The following is a 12188-nucleotide window of genomic DNA, read 5'->3' as shown; positions in this document are numbered from 1 at the left end:
GTTTCAGAAGTATTTTGTGTAAAATGAACCCTTTTCAGATGCAACAATGTTAACTTTTACTGCTTTTTATTGAAATAACAATTATTGCTTTCAAATGTATTACTGTAGCATCACTCAAAACAGTGTGTCCTTAATAAAACAAATGTTTCTTTAATGTTGATAACAAATAATCAGCAATGCAGATTTTCTAAAAGAAATATTTGAAACGTTAAAATTCAAGTCTGATCCACATGTTTTGATGTTGGATTACAGACACAATTAATAACATAGATTTGTACTCCGAACGTAGCAGAAATAGGAACAAAAGTCAATAGAAGCTTGTATTTGTGGAGGTGTGTAATCTCACTTCTGCAGGACAGCCTGCCACTCCCCAAGCCTCTCTCCTATGGGGAAGCGAGCGATCATGCCATGGATCTTCGCCCGCCATTCACTCATGTAGTCCTCGATGTCGTAGACAAACGGCTGCTGGCCAAAGTTTGCGTCTACGATCTCACCCGGAGTTTGGAGCCCCACAGTGGGGTACAGGTTGGGCTAGGGGATATTAAAGATAAACACAAATTCAGGTTATAAAGTTTAAAACTTCCAATGTTGTAATTTCAAGGGAATGACCTTAAAGCACCACCTGGTGGCCAAAACAAAGCCCTAAACACACCGCCAACTAAATACAACTTAAATCTGACTTATTTTTGGGGAGCCCATTGAACATTTCTTTGCAGTGCTCCATAACGGCTACGGCACACCACATATCTAGGTGAATGTACCAATGTCTAAGTGATAAAGCCGGATTTTTAAGCTGCCAAATACGTGTTTAGTCATCAGTTCATGGTGGCAGCAGAGTTGTTTGTTTACCTACAGCTCCAACTGGGATACTAGACAATACAGTAGGTCCACTGTCACCTTTTTATTGATTTTGGAAACATCCTGGTTTGTAAAATATACTTCATGCCTATTGTTAGAGCCACAATTAAGTCAGGGTTATTATTTCGAGTCATAATTTGATAAATGATTTAATGATGGAAAATGATTTATATTGCCATGGTGAATATGTTTTGATGAAGTGATTGTTTAATTTTATATCGTAAATATTATCTGTTTCCGTGTACCTTCCGGTGTGTATTTAAGTGAGGTAATTGAGGACAGCCGGCGTGCTCGGAGACCTGATGAGACAGGGAGCGGAACAGTTTTTCGACCGAAAATTGCAGACAGAAATTAGTGTTGCAAATTGGACTGCAAACAAAGTATAGTTTAGTTTATATAGGAAAGCATACCGCTGAAATATTGTTTAAAGATTTGTTATTTTGAGACTATTTAAGTCAATACTTTTTTGTTAATAAATTACATATTTTTGACTGAAAACCTTCGGCTGCTTATTGTTTTGGATTGCGTGTCGTCAACCCCACTCTATAGTGGCAAGAGGAAACCCTTGATGCCATTACACCTATGCCTCACAAGTGTAAGCATTGATTGTGTTAAGCCTTAGGTCACGGCTTGTTCCTGTAATGGAAAACTCTCATTGGGTAAACTGACCAACAACGCTGTCTTTATATCAGGCTATCATTAGGTCATAGGGTTCAGTTGGACTTTGTCTTTTTGGCATATCAAAAAACCACCAAATGATATGAACACCATCATCTGTTTGAATGCTGTTTAGTTCTGACAGCGGTTGCTAACTCCATCTGCTCTAGCAACATGTGGCCAGGAGCCAACTGTGATTTTGAGTTATTTTCTTAAAACTTATTTGGCTGGTAAAACAGTTCAAGTGGTTGTGGGTTGTTGTTTTTTTTCAGAGGAATGTTCCAGTTAGTGCGGCCACTGGACAAAAAAAGGTTGTTTTCCAACCCAACTGCCAATATACAGTAGGCTGCATTTACAGACAAACCTGGCTGAAACTATATATTTTACAGTTTGTAAGTCACTACAGTAACAGGAGTGGTATGACAAGGATCATATAGGTTTGGCATCATCATATACTGTAAGTGTAATGTGTTGAATGAAAATCAAAGACTGCATATTTTTCTAAAACATTTTCTCCAAAAACAAAACAAAATAGAGTATCTTAATGGCTCCCAAGGCAATGGCGGAGCTTACTGATATAATATGTCAATAAAAGTAAAGCAAAAGGAAGTTTGATAGTAAAAGAGAGCCCTAGTAGATTTAAGAAGGCATTTAAAAATGATGCACATTTAGGGATACTTACAGGGAGGTCTGTGAAGGCTACACCTAAGGGACAAAAAGGACAAAAGGTTAAAGAATATTCAATGATTTCCAGTTATAAATTATGCGGTAAATAACAAACAATGCATTACTGTATCACACAATTGAAATCCAAGTTCACAAACCTAAACTGATGCCGTTTTTGGTGTAAAAGCATGTGTTGTTGATGAGGTTAACGCAGCAGCCAATCACGTCCCCTGTGGTGAAAGTCGGGCCGTACGGTTGGCCGGTCCCGGAGGAGCAAAAGGAGTGGCCGTCATCTCCGTGGTAACCGTATGAATGCTTGTCCCATCCTAAAATAGGAAAAGGATTAGGATTAGTTACGAGAAAAAAGTTGGGAAACAAGGTTAAATGAGTCTGCTTCCTAGTCAGTGTCATACTGCAGTGCTCAGGTTCCTGAATACAACGGAGCATCTGAGGTGAAGTGAATTGCTCGAGGTCAATCTTACGTCGCACTGAAGCAGGAGAGACAGTTAGTCATTGACTTTTGCTGCTCAGATTTTCCCATCAGACTACCACTGCCTGCCGGGCATTTCATGAGAATGCACACTGTTCACAAACAGACACACTTTCTGAGTCTTTGGCATGGCGTGCAGTGCTGAGGGCGGCCAGCAGGAGGATCTCTGCTATGAAACTGGTGAGTCCCTGACAACAGGAACAGCAGCTCCTTAATGTTTTGTCCCTGCTGGTAATGATGCATGTGTAGGTTAAGGTGTGTTAGTTATGCAGCTGTAGAGTTTTTTCAGTATACCACTCAGTAAGCGCATTTGCAAACGCTTTATTTTGCAAGTCTATATTTTCCGTATAACTTCCAATGAGATTTTTCTAGAACGCAGTCGGTTCAATAGGAAAACATGTCAATATACTTCTTTCACAACAGATGTTTTGACCAGTCCTTGAAATGATACAAAAAACCGAATAAAAATGGGTCCATTTTTAAACTGCAACAATTATTACCAACTATTTCGTCAATGGTTAATTGACAAAGTAATTTTTCATGCAAAACTGTCAGAACATTTAGTTTACAACCCCTTAAATGTGTACATATCCTGCTTTCCTCTGTTTATTATCACTTAATAGTAAGTATTTGGGGGGTTTGGACTGACCAAACAAGACAGTAGAGAGAGCAGTATTCTCATCAAACCCTCAACAGGAAAGCAAATAAAATACATTTCCAAAAGTATAAAAACATTCCTTTCGTTAAGTTATGATCCCTCAAAACAATGTGCACAGAAAAGCACATAATTTTCAACACATATATGGATAATTAAGTTTCCACTTATAAATGAATGTTGCAAAAATATGTACTTGGTTGCCTATAATTTCATTACACAATTATTTTGAGGAAACTGGCTTTAAAATGATAAATGGTAAATGTATTTATATAGCACTTTATCCAGTCTTTACAACTCGCTCAGAGCACTTTTACATAAACAAGTCAGGGTTCATCCATTCACACACATTCATACAGAGGCAGGGGCTGCCAAGGACCCTACATGGACACATATTCACTCTGGCCATTTGGGGCCTCATAGGGTTAAGTGTCTTGTTGACTATAGGGGCCCACAACCCACAACCTCACAAATTAAAGACAACCGCACTACCTCACAACCACAGTCACCATTGAACCATTCATTTGAACAATTATCTGGAATTTCCCAATAGAAGCCATCAATCCCACCAAATCATTGTAAAAGATTACTGCATGAAGCTTAAATGTGAAAATGACGTGGGGTTCCCAATGGAGTGGTGCACAGATGAAGGACCGATCCCAAACCACGCCCTACACCCTACACCCTCCGTGACGGAGTGAGTGACAATCGCAGCTCCACGAGGCTCCCTCCTGTCAGATGGAGGGAGTAAATACAGCGGCAAGCTTTGGGACGGACTCCCCTCTCTCCGGCAGAAACAGGAAGTGCCGTAACTGTATGTAACAACGGTTTCAAATCAGCATCTCTTTGACAAAAAATGTAAATTAATAACTCAAATAAAACTCCAAACATCTTTAATTGTGATACTTTTTTGTAAAGCTCTTTTAGTTTTAAAGCTGATGTTTATAAGCTTCTTAGTTTTTGCAACAGTCTGTAAATATACACAACTTTAAAATAAAATGCACACATTTACCTTTTTCTAGACTAAACACAGGTATGATCCTAAGTTAAAACATATGAGGTTATCATGAGGTTGTTAACATCGCAATTTATCAGTGGATGTTTGCTGGAACTACTTGTAAACAGCGTGTTTCCTGACGGACACACACAGCGTTGAGTCCGGTCAGGTAGAGACCGGTCTCAAGTCAACACCGATGCAGACTCGCTGTTTGAGGGCTTGATAACCCACTCCCCCTCCACACCGCTCCACACTCGTTGCTTTGGAACAGCACTTAATGTGGCGGACCCTCCGCACGAACGCGCAAACGGAGGGGTAGGGTTTAGGGCGTGGTTTGGGATTGGGCCGAAGTCTTTTTTGTAGGCCAAACTGGAAGTTAGCATGGTAACAGGGACGTTGACAAAAACCATTGGGATTTCGGGAATATTTCAGTAAAATAAATCTTTGCCATACATTAATAAGTATGGTTATGTAAAAAGAGCTAAGGTTAGACTATAAATTAACTACATCACGCTACATGGCGCTGCATCAACACCGCTAAGCTAAAGGTGGCTAATGTTCTCTTGTTTGCAATACGACATTTAGTAGTCTCTATTAGTAATTTGTTAGCAACGGCCATTTTTATTTCCAATAGAAGCTTCGGACATTCACCAGTGGGGTATTTACTGACATATAAAATGTAATAGAACAAAACATAAAAATGTATTAAAGGTCCCATGTCATCCTTTTCTGGTTATTACCTGTCCCCTTCTGTGTTATGAAGGTTTTTATGCATGTAAACGGTGTGCAGAGTCAAAACCCTCAAAGTAAACCCTGTAGCGAGTAAAACTCTAACACTCGTTGGAGATACGTCATTGTCCATTTGATTCTTCCGGGTGCGCATGATGTCAACCGTACCCGGAACCAAATGGACCAATCCGTGGAGCCGTTACGTTAAGCCCCCGCTGATTGGTCCAAATTGACCAATGCACGGACTCCCTCACACACACACTCAGTGCATGCAGCTCTGCTGATCTCTCCTCCCTGGCTGCAGGCTGGTAACAGACAGTTGGGATCGCGGCGAAATTCTCTCTGCAGACCCATTCTCACAGCATTTATCAACCTTTTTCTTACTCAATATCAAGCCACACTTATTGTTTTTACTTCGGCTGTGACTTTGAGTGTGCTCAGGGTGAGTTTGGCTGTGTTTCGCTGTGTATCGCTAACAAGGAAACAACACCTCCACGGAGCTTAGCGCGATTCACAACGTCCCGACCAATCAGAGCACACTGTGCTCACATGGAGGGTGGGGGCTGGAGCTACTGGAGCTACAACGAGCCGTTAAAGGCAGAGAGTGAATTTCAGTGAATACACGTAGTTTACAGAGATGCTGTATGAGAAACCAATGTGAGTTTGGAAAATTGCACAATATAAATCTATTCTAGTAGACCTCAACAATGGAATTATGATTATGGGTTATGATTATGAGGACCTTTAAGCTTGTGTTAACAACAGATCTTATTTCAGACATCTACCCAAGAAAACTTTTTAAAATATTGACTCAAGAAGACGGAACCGGAAGTGGTACCATGCTAATTCATTTCAGGGTTTTTGGACTGGTTCCTACACTAGTCTTTTCCTTCAAAGATGAGTAGGCTCTCAAATGTATGTTCTCAGTTTGAATTTTATACTGATGTGATTTAACCATTTTCAATCAACCTTGGAAGATATTAAGAAGTGCAAGTAACTACAACATGAACAAGTAGTATAGCCACTCAGTAGTCTGACCTCGAAAAACCTTAATGTATAGTCCTATATATACACACCCTGCACTCTAAGCGGCTGTAAAGCAATCTCTACAGGGTGACATGTGTCCAGCATTTAAAAAAGAAAATACTGACATTAGAATGTTCCTCCTGTCTGCTTCCCAAAGCTGAAATACAACCACAAAATGAACATGTATAAGAGGAGCAGAAGATACTCTGTCTTTCTTTGAATGTCTAACCTCTTTAGATCTAATACACATTGGTCCTGTGAATCTAAACCAGCACCCTAATGCCAAGTCAAACACACAGAATGGATCTACAAAGACAATATCGGTTTCAGTACGACAAAGAACTGACAACAAGGCAGGATCCTCTTCGGCAAAGGGAAACAACTACATTTGGGAACATCAGACATTCACTTGCAGTCATTTAGATGACCAGCTTATTACGCTTCTAGTTTAACACTAGTCCAGTTTGGGTGGAGTTGTCTTCCTGAATGAGATCTGACCCACCGGCGCTCTGCTTCAGCTCATTGCTTTGACAGTGTCGCTCCTCAATCACAGCTTGTGTGTCGTTGCCAAAAAGCAAAGCGGGGTTAGTGAAAGTAGGTCGTGGGTGAGATACCAGATGCGTACTTGTATATGTGAGCATGTAATAAAGTATTAACCTAAGCCAAATGTGTGAAATTTGTATACGCCCTGTGCACTGGTGTGTTTCTTTTAACTTGAGTGCATACTGGGCCAGCTCTCTCTCTCTGTATGTATGTATGTATGTATGTATGTATGTATGTATGTATGTATGTATGTATGTATGTATGTATGTATGTATGTATGTATGTATGTATGTATGTATGTATGTATGTATGTATGTATGTGTGTGTGTGTGTGTGTGTGTGTGTGGTGAGGTATTAGATTAATCTGCTGACAGGGATATTGCCTCTAAAGCCAGGCTCACTGCTCCAACATGCTAATGAAATGGGCACAGCAGGATCAGACACAGAGGTCAGCAGTGGAGAGCATTGTACTATAAAAAGGGACACACACACAAACTCACAAATATATATACAGTATATATATAAAAACACGAACTACCGCAAGAGTACACCAAAACATATGTGCAGATGGACAGAAAAGTGTGCACAAACACAGACAATTGGCGGCAAACATAAACAAGTACACTCGAGAGACGCGATCCAGGACACACACAGATAAGTCCACAGAGTTGGGACAACACTGGTGGCACACGAACACTTTGAGTCGCTCAGAGCTAAGGCAATCAACAGTAATCTGTCGGCCAGGGCATAGAGCATCTGTAGAGGAAACTTAGCAACCACAAATATTTTCATAACTAAAGTGTGAACAGATTTGGAAAACATGTGCATCCATCGCAACGCCGTTCCACCCTTTGTGTGACTTTTGACTTGTGAATCAAGAAGAGAGGAGAATGAGGGATGTGTGTGTGTGTGTGTGTGTGTGTGTGTGTGTGTGTGTGTGTGTGTGTGTGTGTGTGTGTGTGTGTGTGTGTGTGTGTGTGTGTGTGTGTGTGTGTGTGTATCTAGAGGCTGCTGAACTGCCCGCCCTAGCCTGCTGTCGACAGCATTCCACGGGCCTCAGCCACCGGACACATCTTGACTAGTCAATAAGCAGGTCAAATGGCCACAGCCGCACAATGTGATTGGTCCAGAGCAGAGGAGTTGTTGTGATTGGTCGGAGAAAAAGTGATTCTGATTGGGTGGGATAGGCTAGGGACCATATTCAGGTTCTAAGCTACTATGTGACCATTGTGCTACCTCCCATTTCACCAGAGATCAGTGAGCCAGTTTGTCATTGTATGTGTGTGTGAGTCCCTGCGTGTGAGAGTCCCTGCGTGTGAGAGTCCCTGCGTGTGAGAGTCCCTGCGTGTGAGAGTCCCTGCGTGTGAGAGTCTCTGCGTGTGTGTCTCTGCGCGCGCGCGCGTGTGTGTGTGTGTGTGTGTGTGTGTGTGTGTCTCTGTGTGTGTATGAGTCTCTGTGTGTGTGTGAGTCTCTGTGTGTGTGTGTGTCTCTGTGTGTGTATGAGTCTCTGTGTGTGTGTGTGAGTCTCTGTGTGTGTGTGTGTGTGTGTGTGTGTGTGTGTGTGTGTGTGTGTGTGTGTGTGAGTCTCTGTGTGTGTGTGTGTGTGTGTGTGTGTGTGTGTGTGTGTGTGTGTGTGTGTGTGTGTGTGTGTGTGTGTGTGTGTGTGTGTGTGTGTGTGTGTGTGTGTGTGTGTGTGTGTGTGTGTGTGTGTGTGTGTGTGCAGAGGACATAGGAATATTGGGGGTAGGGTGTTTAGGGCACAAGCATAAACGTTCCACTAGGATTTCACAATAGGAACTATTAAGTCAATCAACACACATGTATTATAGCTGTTTTACTTGTGGTAATTGGATATATGCTTTAAAAGCACAAAGTGGTGGTAATATGTGATATCCTGCTGAACAAAGCATATAGCTAAGGTTAGGCTATAAACAAACTACGTCACAGTAGTGGTATGTTATGTCCTAGAACAAAACAAGAACATCTCTTTAGCTTGTGTTAGTCACAGATGTTCATATAGACTCAAACACAAAAAGAAAGATAATGTCGTAACAGAAGAAAATAAGAATATTCACAGCTGGAAAGTAAAAGCCTCTTTATTCAAATCTATGTTCAACTCACAGAAATGCATCATGTGAAAGTCTGCATTGACAATATGTGCACTGCAAACAATATATTTGTTGCCCTACATTTTTATAGTTAGGGCACCCTTAGATAGGTTAGAAACAGATTCACACAAATATCCTATAGCCAAACATGCATTTGAAATCCTTATAATTGGATGTTTAGGCCCAACATTTATATTTTTTGATGTAAAATATAATTTGAATATTCTATCATTACAAAGCGAGAAGCAAGCTTTTTCTTCAGTCGGATTAGTCTGGGGTCAGATTTCAAGCCTGAGTCAACATCATCCGTCACTGATCTATATGACTGTATGGCGACATGTCCGGACATGTTCTTTCTGCAGCTGTCGGGCTGAATCCACAAGCCACATCCAATTACTCTAGCAAGGCCACACATCCTCATTTCCGTCTGCTTTCATCCTCAAATCTCATAAATGTTGGCACTACTCTGGCTACTTTCACATATCCACAAAATCTATTTCTTGTCACTTTCTTCATTTCTTTCATCTAAATTCATATCTTTCCTCCACACAATCCTTCCCCACTACTCCAGCACCAAAAACATCTACACCCTGAATGAAAACAATGACTGGGTGCTAATAATCAGCCCTTTTCCAGTGTTTACATCGTTGAATAGACTGCTGCAGGGATGACGTGTCTGTGTAGGCTGACCCCAAGTCAGCATCCCATTGTTTCCCTTGACAAAAAGTCAAAAGGATTTTTCCATTGGATTTCTGGTTATTGTAGCAAATAAGCTCAATGGCAAACAAGCGTTTAGGAAATGTACATGTTTTGCTAAGTAGATAGTATCCACAAAATAAAACATTTTTATCACTTTGAAGCCTGAATGCAATCACCAGTAGTAAAGAAAACGTATGCTAGGCTATCAACAAAATACAACTCAGTGGCATTACTGACGCCATCACTGCTTAGTTAAAAGGGGACAGGTGTTCAGTGTGAGGACATTTAGATGTTCCACTAGCAACCTTCGTTAGGGACACAGCTTTAGACATTTACATGTGTGTAATTTATTTTATGTTGCAGATAATAATGTGATATAAAACGTGCAACTTGTATTAACTTCAGACATTATTTTGGGAATCTAACTAAAAACTCATTAATAAAAACATTGACTTCGAGGGAGTCGCGAGTGTTGAATTGCTAAAATGTTAACTCATTTCCCAGTTTAGGACTCATACCTGCACCGCTCAAAACACATAAAACCTGCTATATATTATATTGTATATATTGTAGTTCAAAACTTTAAAATCTGTCAGGCTTGCGAATAGACCTTATTTCAGAACTTATTACCTCTTTCCAACACAAAAACAAAGACACTTACACATTTCCAGGCTCAGGTTCTGCTCTATAAGACATCTGTATTCAGTAAAAGCTAAAGTAAACCATCAACACCGCACTGTCAATGCTAGATTGTAATCTGAGTTAGGGCTGAACGATTAATTGATTTTAAATCGAAATCGCAATTTGAAATGATGCGATTATTAAATCGCAAAGCCTGCGATTTTTTTATAACATTTTTTTTTTTACACATTTTTTTTTTTGTTCTTCTTGTGTGTCAGTCATCCACACCAATCAGAAGTGCTGTGCTCCACATGTACCAGCCATTGTTAACCAATCAGAAGTGGCCCATGATAGAACGTGATTGGGAGTGATCTTGGATGCCAATTTGACTTTTGAAAGCCATATTAGAAGCATGACTAGAAAGCTGAAATATAAAATGTTCAAATGTAAACATATTAGGAACTCATTAACCATAGAAGCAACGAAAAACTTTTTGCATGCCATGATACTATCACATTTTCACTACTGTATAACCTGCTGCTCCCAAGCAATTAAGACTGCTATGAGACCACTTGAGGTTCTTTATAAACAAGCCTTAAAAGTTATGGATAGAAAGTCATTAAAACACCATCATTGCAATATGCTGTCCAAATACAAACTTTTCCGTTTTGATAGTCTTGTTCTACTTTCCCGAGTTCGATTGGTATTTAGAATCATTCACAATTCTACAACACCACCGTTGAGGGGCTTTTTTCAGCTTCGCCGTGAGCAGAGTTGCAGAAACTCCAGATCTGCATTAAATGCAGATCTAACCATCCCTCTGAGGCGCACTGCCTTTGGACAATCAGCATTTTCATTTACGACCATCAAGCACTGGAATACTCTTCCAGTTGAACTTAAAAACCTGTACTGATTTTAACTCATTTTCTTATGCATGTTGATGTGACCTTCCTAGCCGGAAATATGGCCGCATTTTACAATAAACTTCTGTTGGGTCGCTTAAAAACAACAATATCGCAAATCAAATTGCAATCGCAATATCTGTCAGAAAAATCGCAATTAGATTTTTTCCCCAAATCGTGCAGCCCTAATCTGAGTCAATCAGGCTAGATGGCTGAAAAGGTGTTCCCATAAGTCATTGGAAAAGTTCAATGTCAAGGTTATAGCCAGACCCTAAAGAACTGCAAAGTCCATTGTGTAACCAAAATTAAACATGAAATAGAACATTGTTTTTCTTCTAATCCTGCCAAAGAACTTATCTGATCACACTTTAAAGCTATGCAGACCAATGTTATCGTTTGGCCTGATTATATACTCGCCACACACTCTGTTCGTATTGAGTATCCTTTGGGATATTTACTTCGCCCTATCTTGTGATTGCTCTAGCAATAGATATCGACTTGTTATTTGACCGACCTGTCATCAATTCATTCTGAGAACCATCTTTCCATTGTAACACCCTTTAATGAATATCAGTATTGATTGAAAATGTTTATCTGCCCTGTTATGTTTTGCTTGGGGTTTTTTGTTGTTGTGTTTTACTTGTTGTTTGCTCCTTTTACCCCTCACTACTCTGTCTTTCCGTCTCTGCAGGGCTGGTGTGTGACAGGGGGGCGTGGCTGGTTTACTCCTGGCTGCAGATGAGGCACACCTGTCCTCACTCACATGATCAACCTGCTCTTTAAGAGCCTGGCCCTCCCCTCACTTCTCTGCCAGAGAATTTCATGCTGTTCCGCGGTCCAGAGTGCCTTTCTGCAGCCTGGAGTCTGTTTTTGTTTCACTACGCAGTTTGTTTAGGAGCTCTTTGTTTTTGAGTTCTTGTCGGGAACGTTTTTCCCGCAGCTTCGTTTTTGGATTTACTACGGCCAGCCAGCTCCCTGTCGTCCGTACCTGCCTTGGACTACCTTTGTTTATTAAACACTTTGAAACTTTATTTTTGTCAGTCTCTGCTTTGGGGTCCAACTACCGGTAGTATCCAAACGTCACATGCCCATTGCCATACAGGTTATTTTATGGAGGCATCATTCACATGTTACTCACCAGGCAGTCTGTTCATGTTGACTCCCTGTGCCGACAGGCCGATGCCCATATACCTGCACGAACAAAAATCAAACAATTACTTAGCATGAACTTACATTT

General features: G+C 40.6%; 1 protein-coding gene across 4 annotated transcripts in view; it reads right to left on the bottom strand.

Moving 5' to 3' along the window:
* ranbp10 (RAN binding protein 10) overlaps positions 1-12188 on the bottom strand; it is a 45326-nt gene that overhangs the window by 12944 nt on the left and 20194 nt on the right. For all 4 annotated transcript variants that reach the window (XM_079683633.1, XM_079683634.1, XM_079683632.1 and 1 more), the window contains exons 3-6: positions 12090-12142; positions 2340-2507; positions 2198-2220; positions 347-531 (exon numbers count right to left, since the gene is read on the bottom strand). In XM_079683633.1, coding sequence (XP_079539759.1) covers positions 347-531; positions 2198-2220; positions 2340-2507; positions 12090-12142 — 429 coding nt within the window. The remainder of the gene's footprint in view (positions 1-346; positions 532-2197; positions 2221-2339; positions 2508-12089; positions 12143-12188) is intronic.

Source organism: Notothenia rossii (assembly GCF_949606895.1).
Source record: "Notothenia rossii genome assembly, chromosome: 5".
Taxonomy (NCBI): Eukaryota; Metazoa; Chordata; class Actinopteri; order Perciformes; family Nototheniidae; genus Notothenia; species Notothenia rossii.
This window is presented reverse-complemented; position numbering and strand designations above follow the sequence as displayed.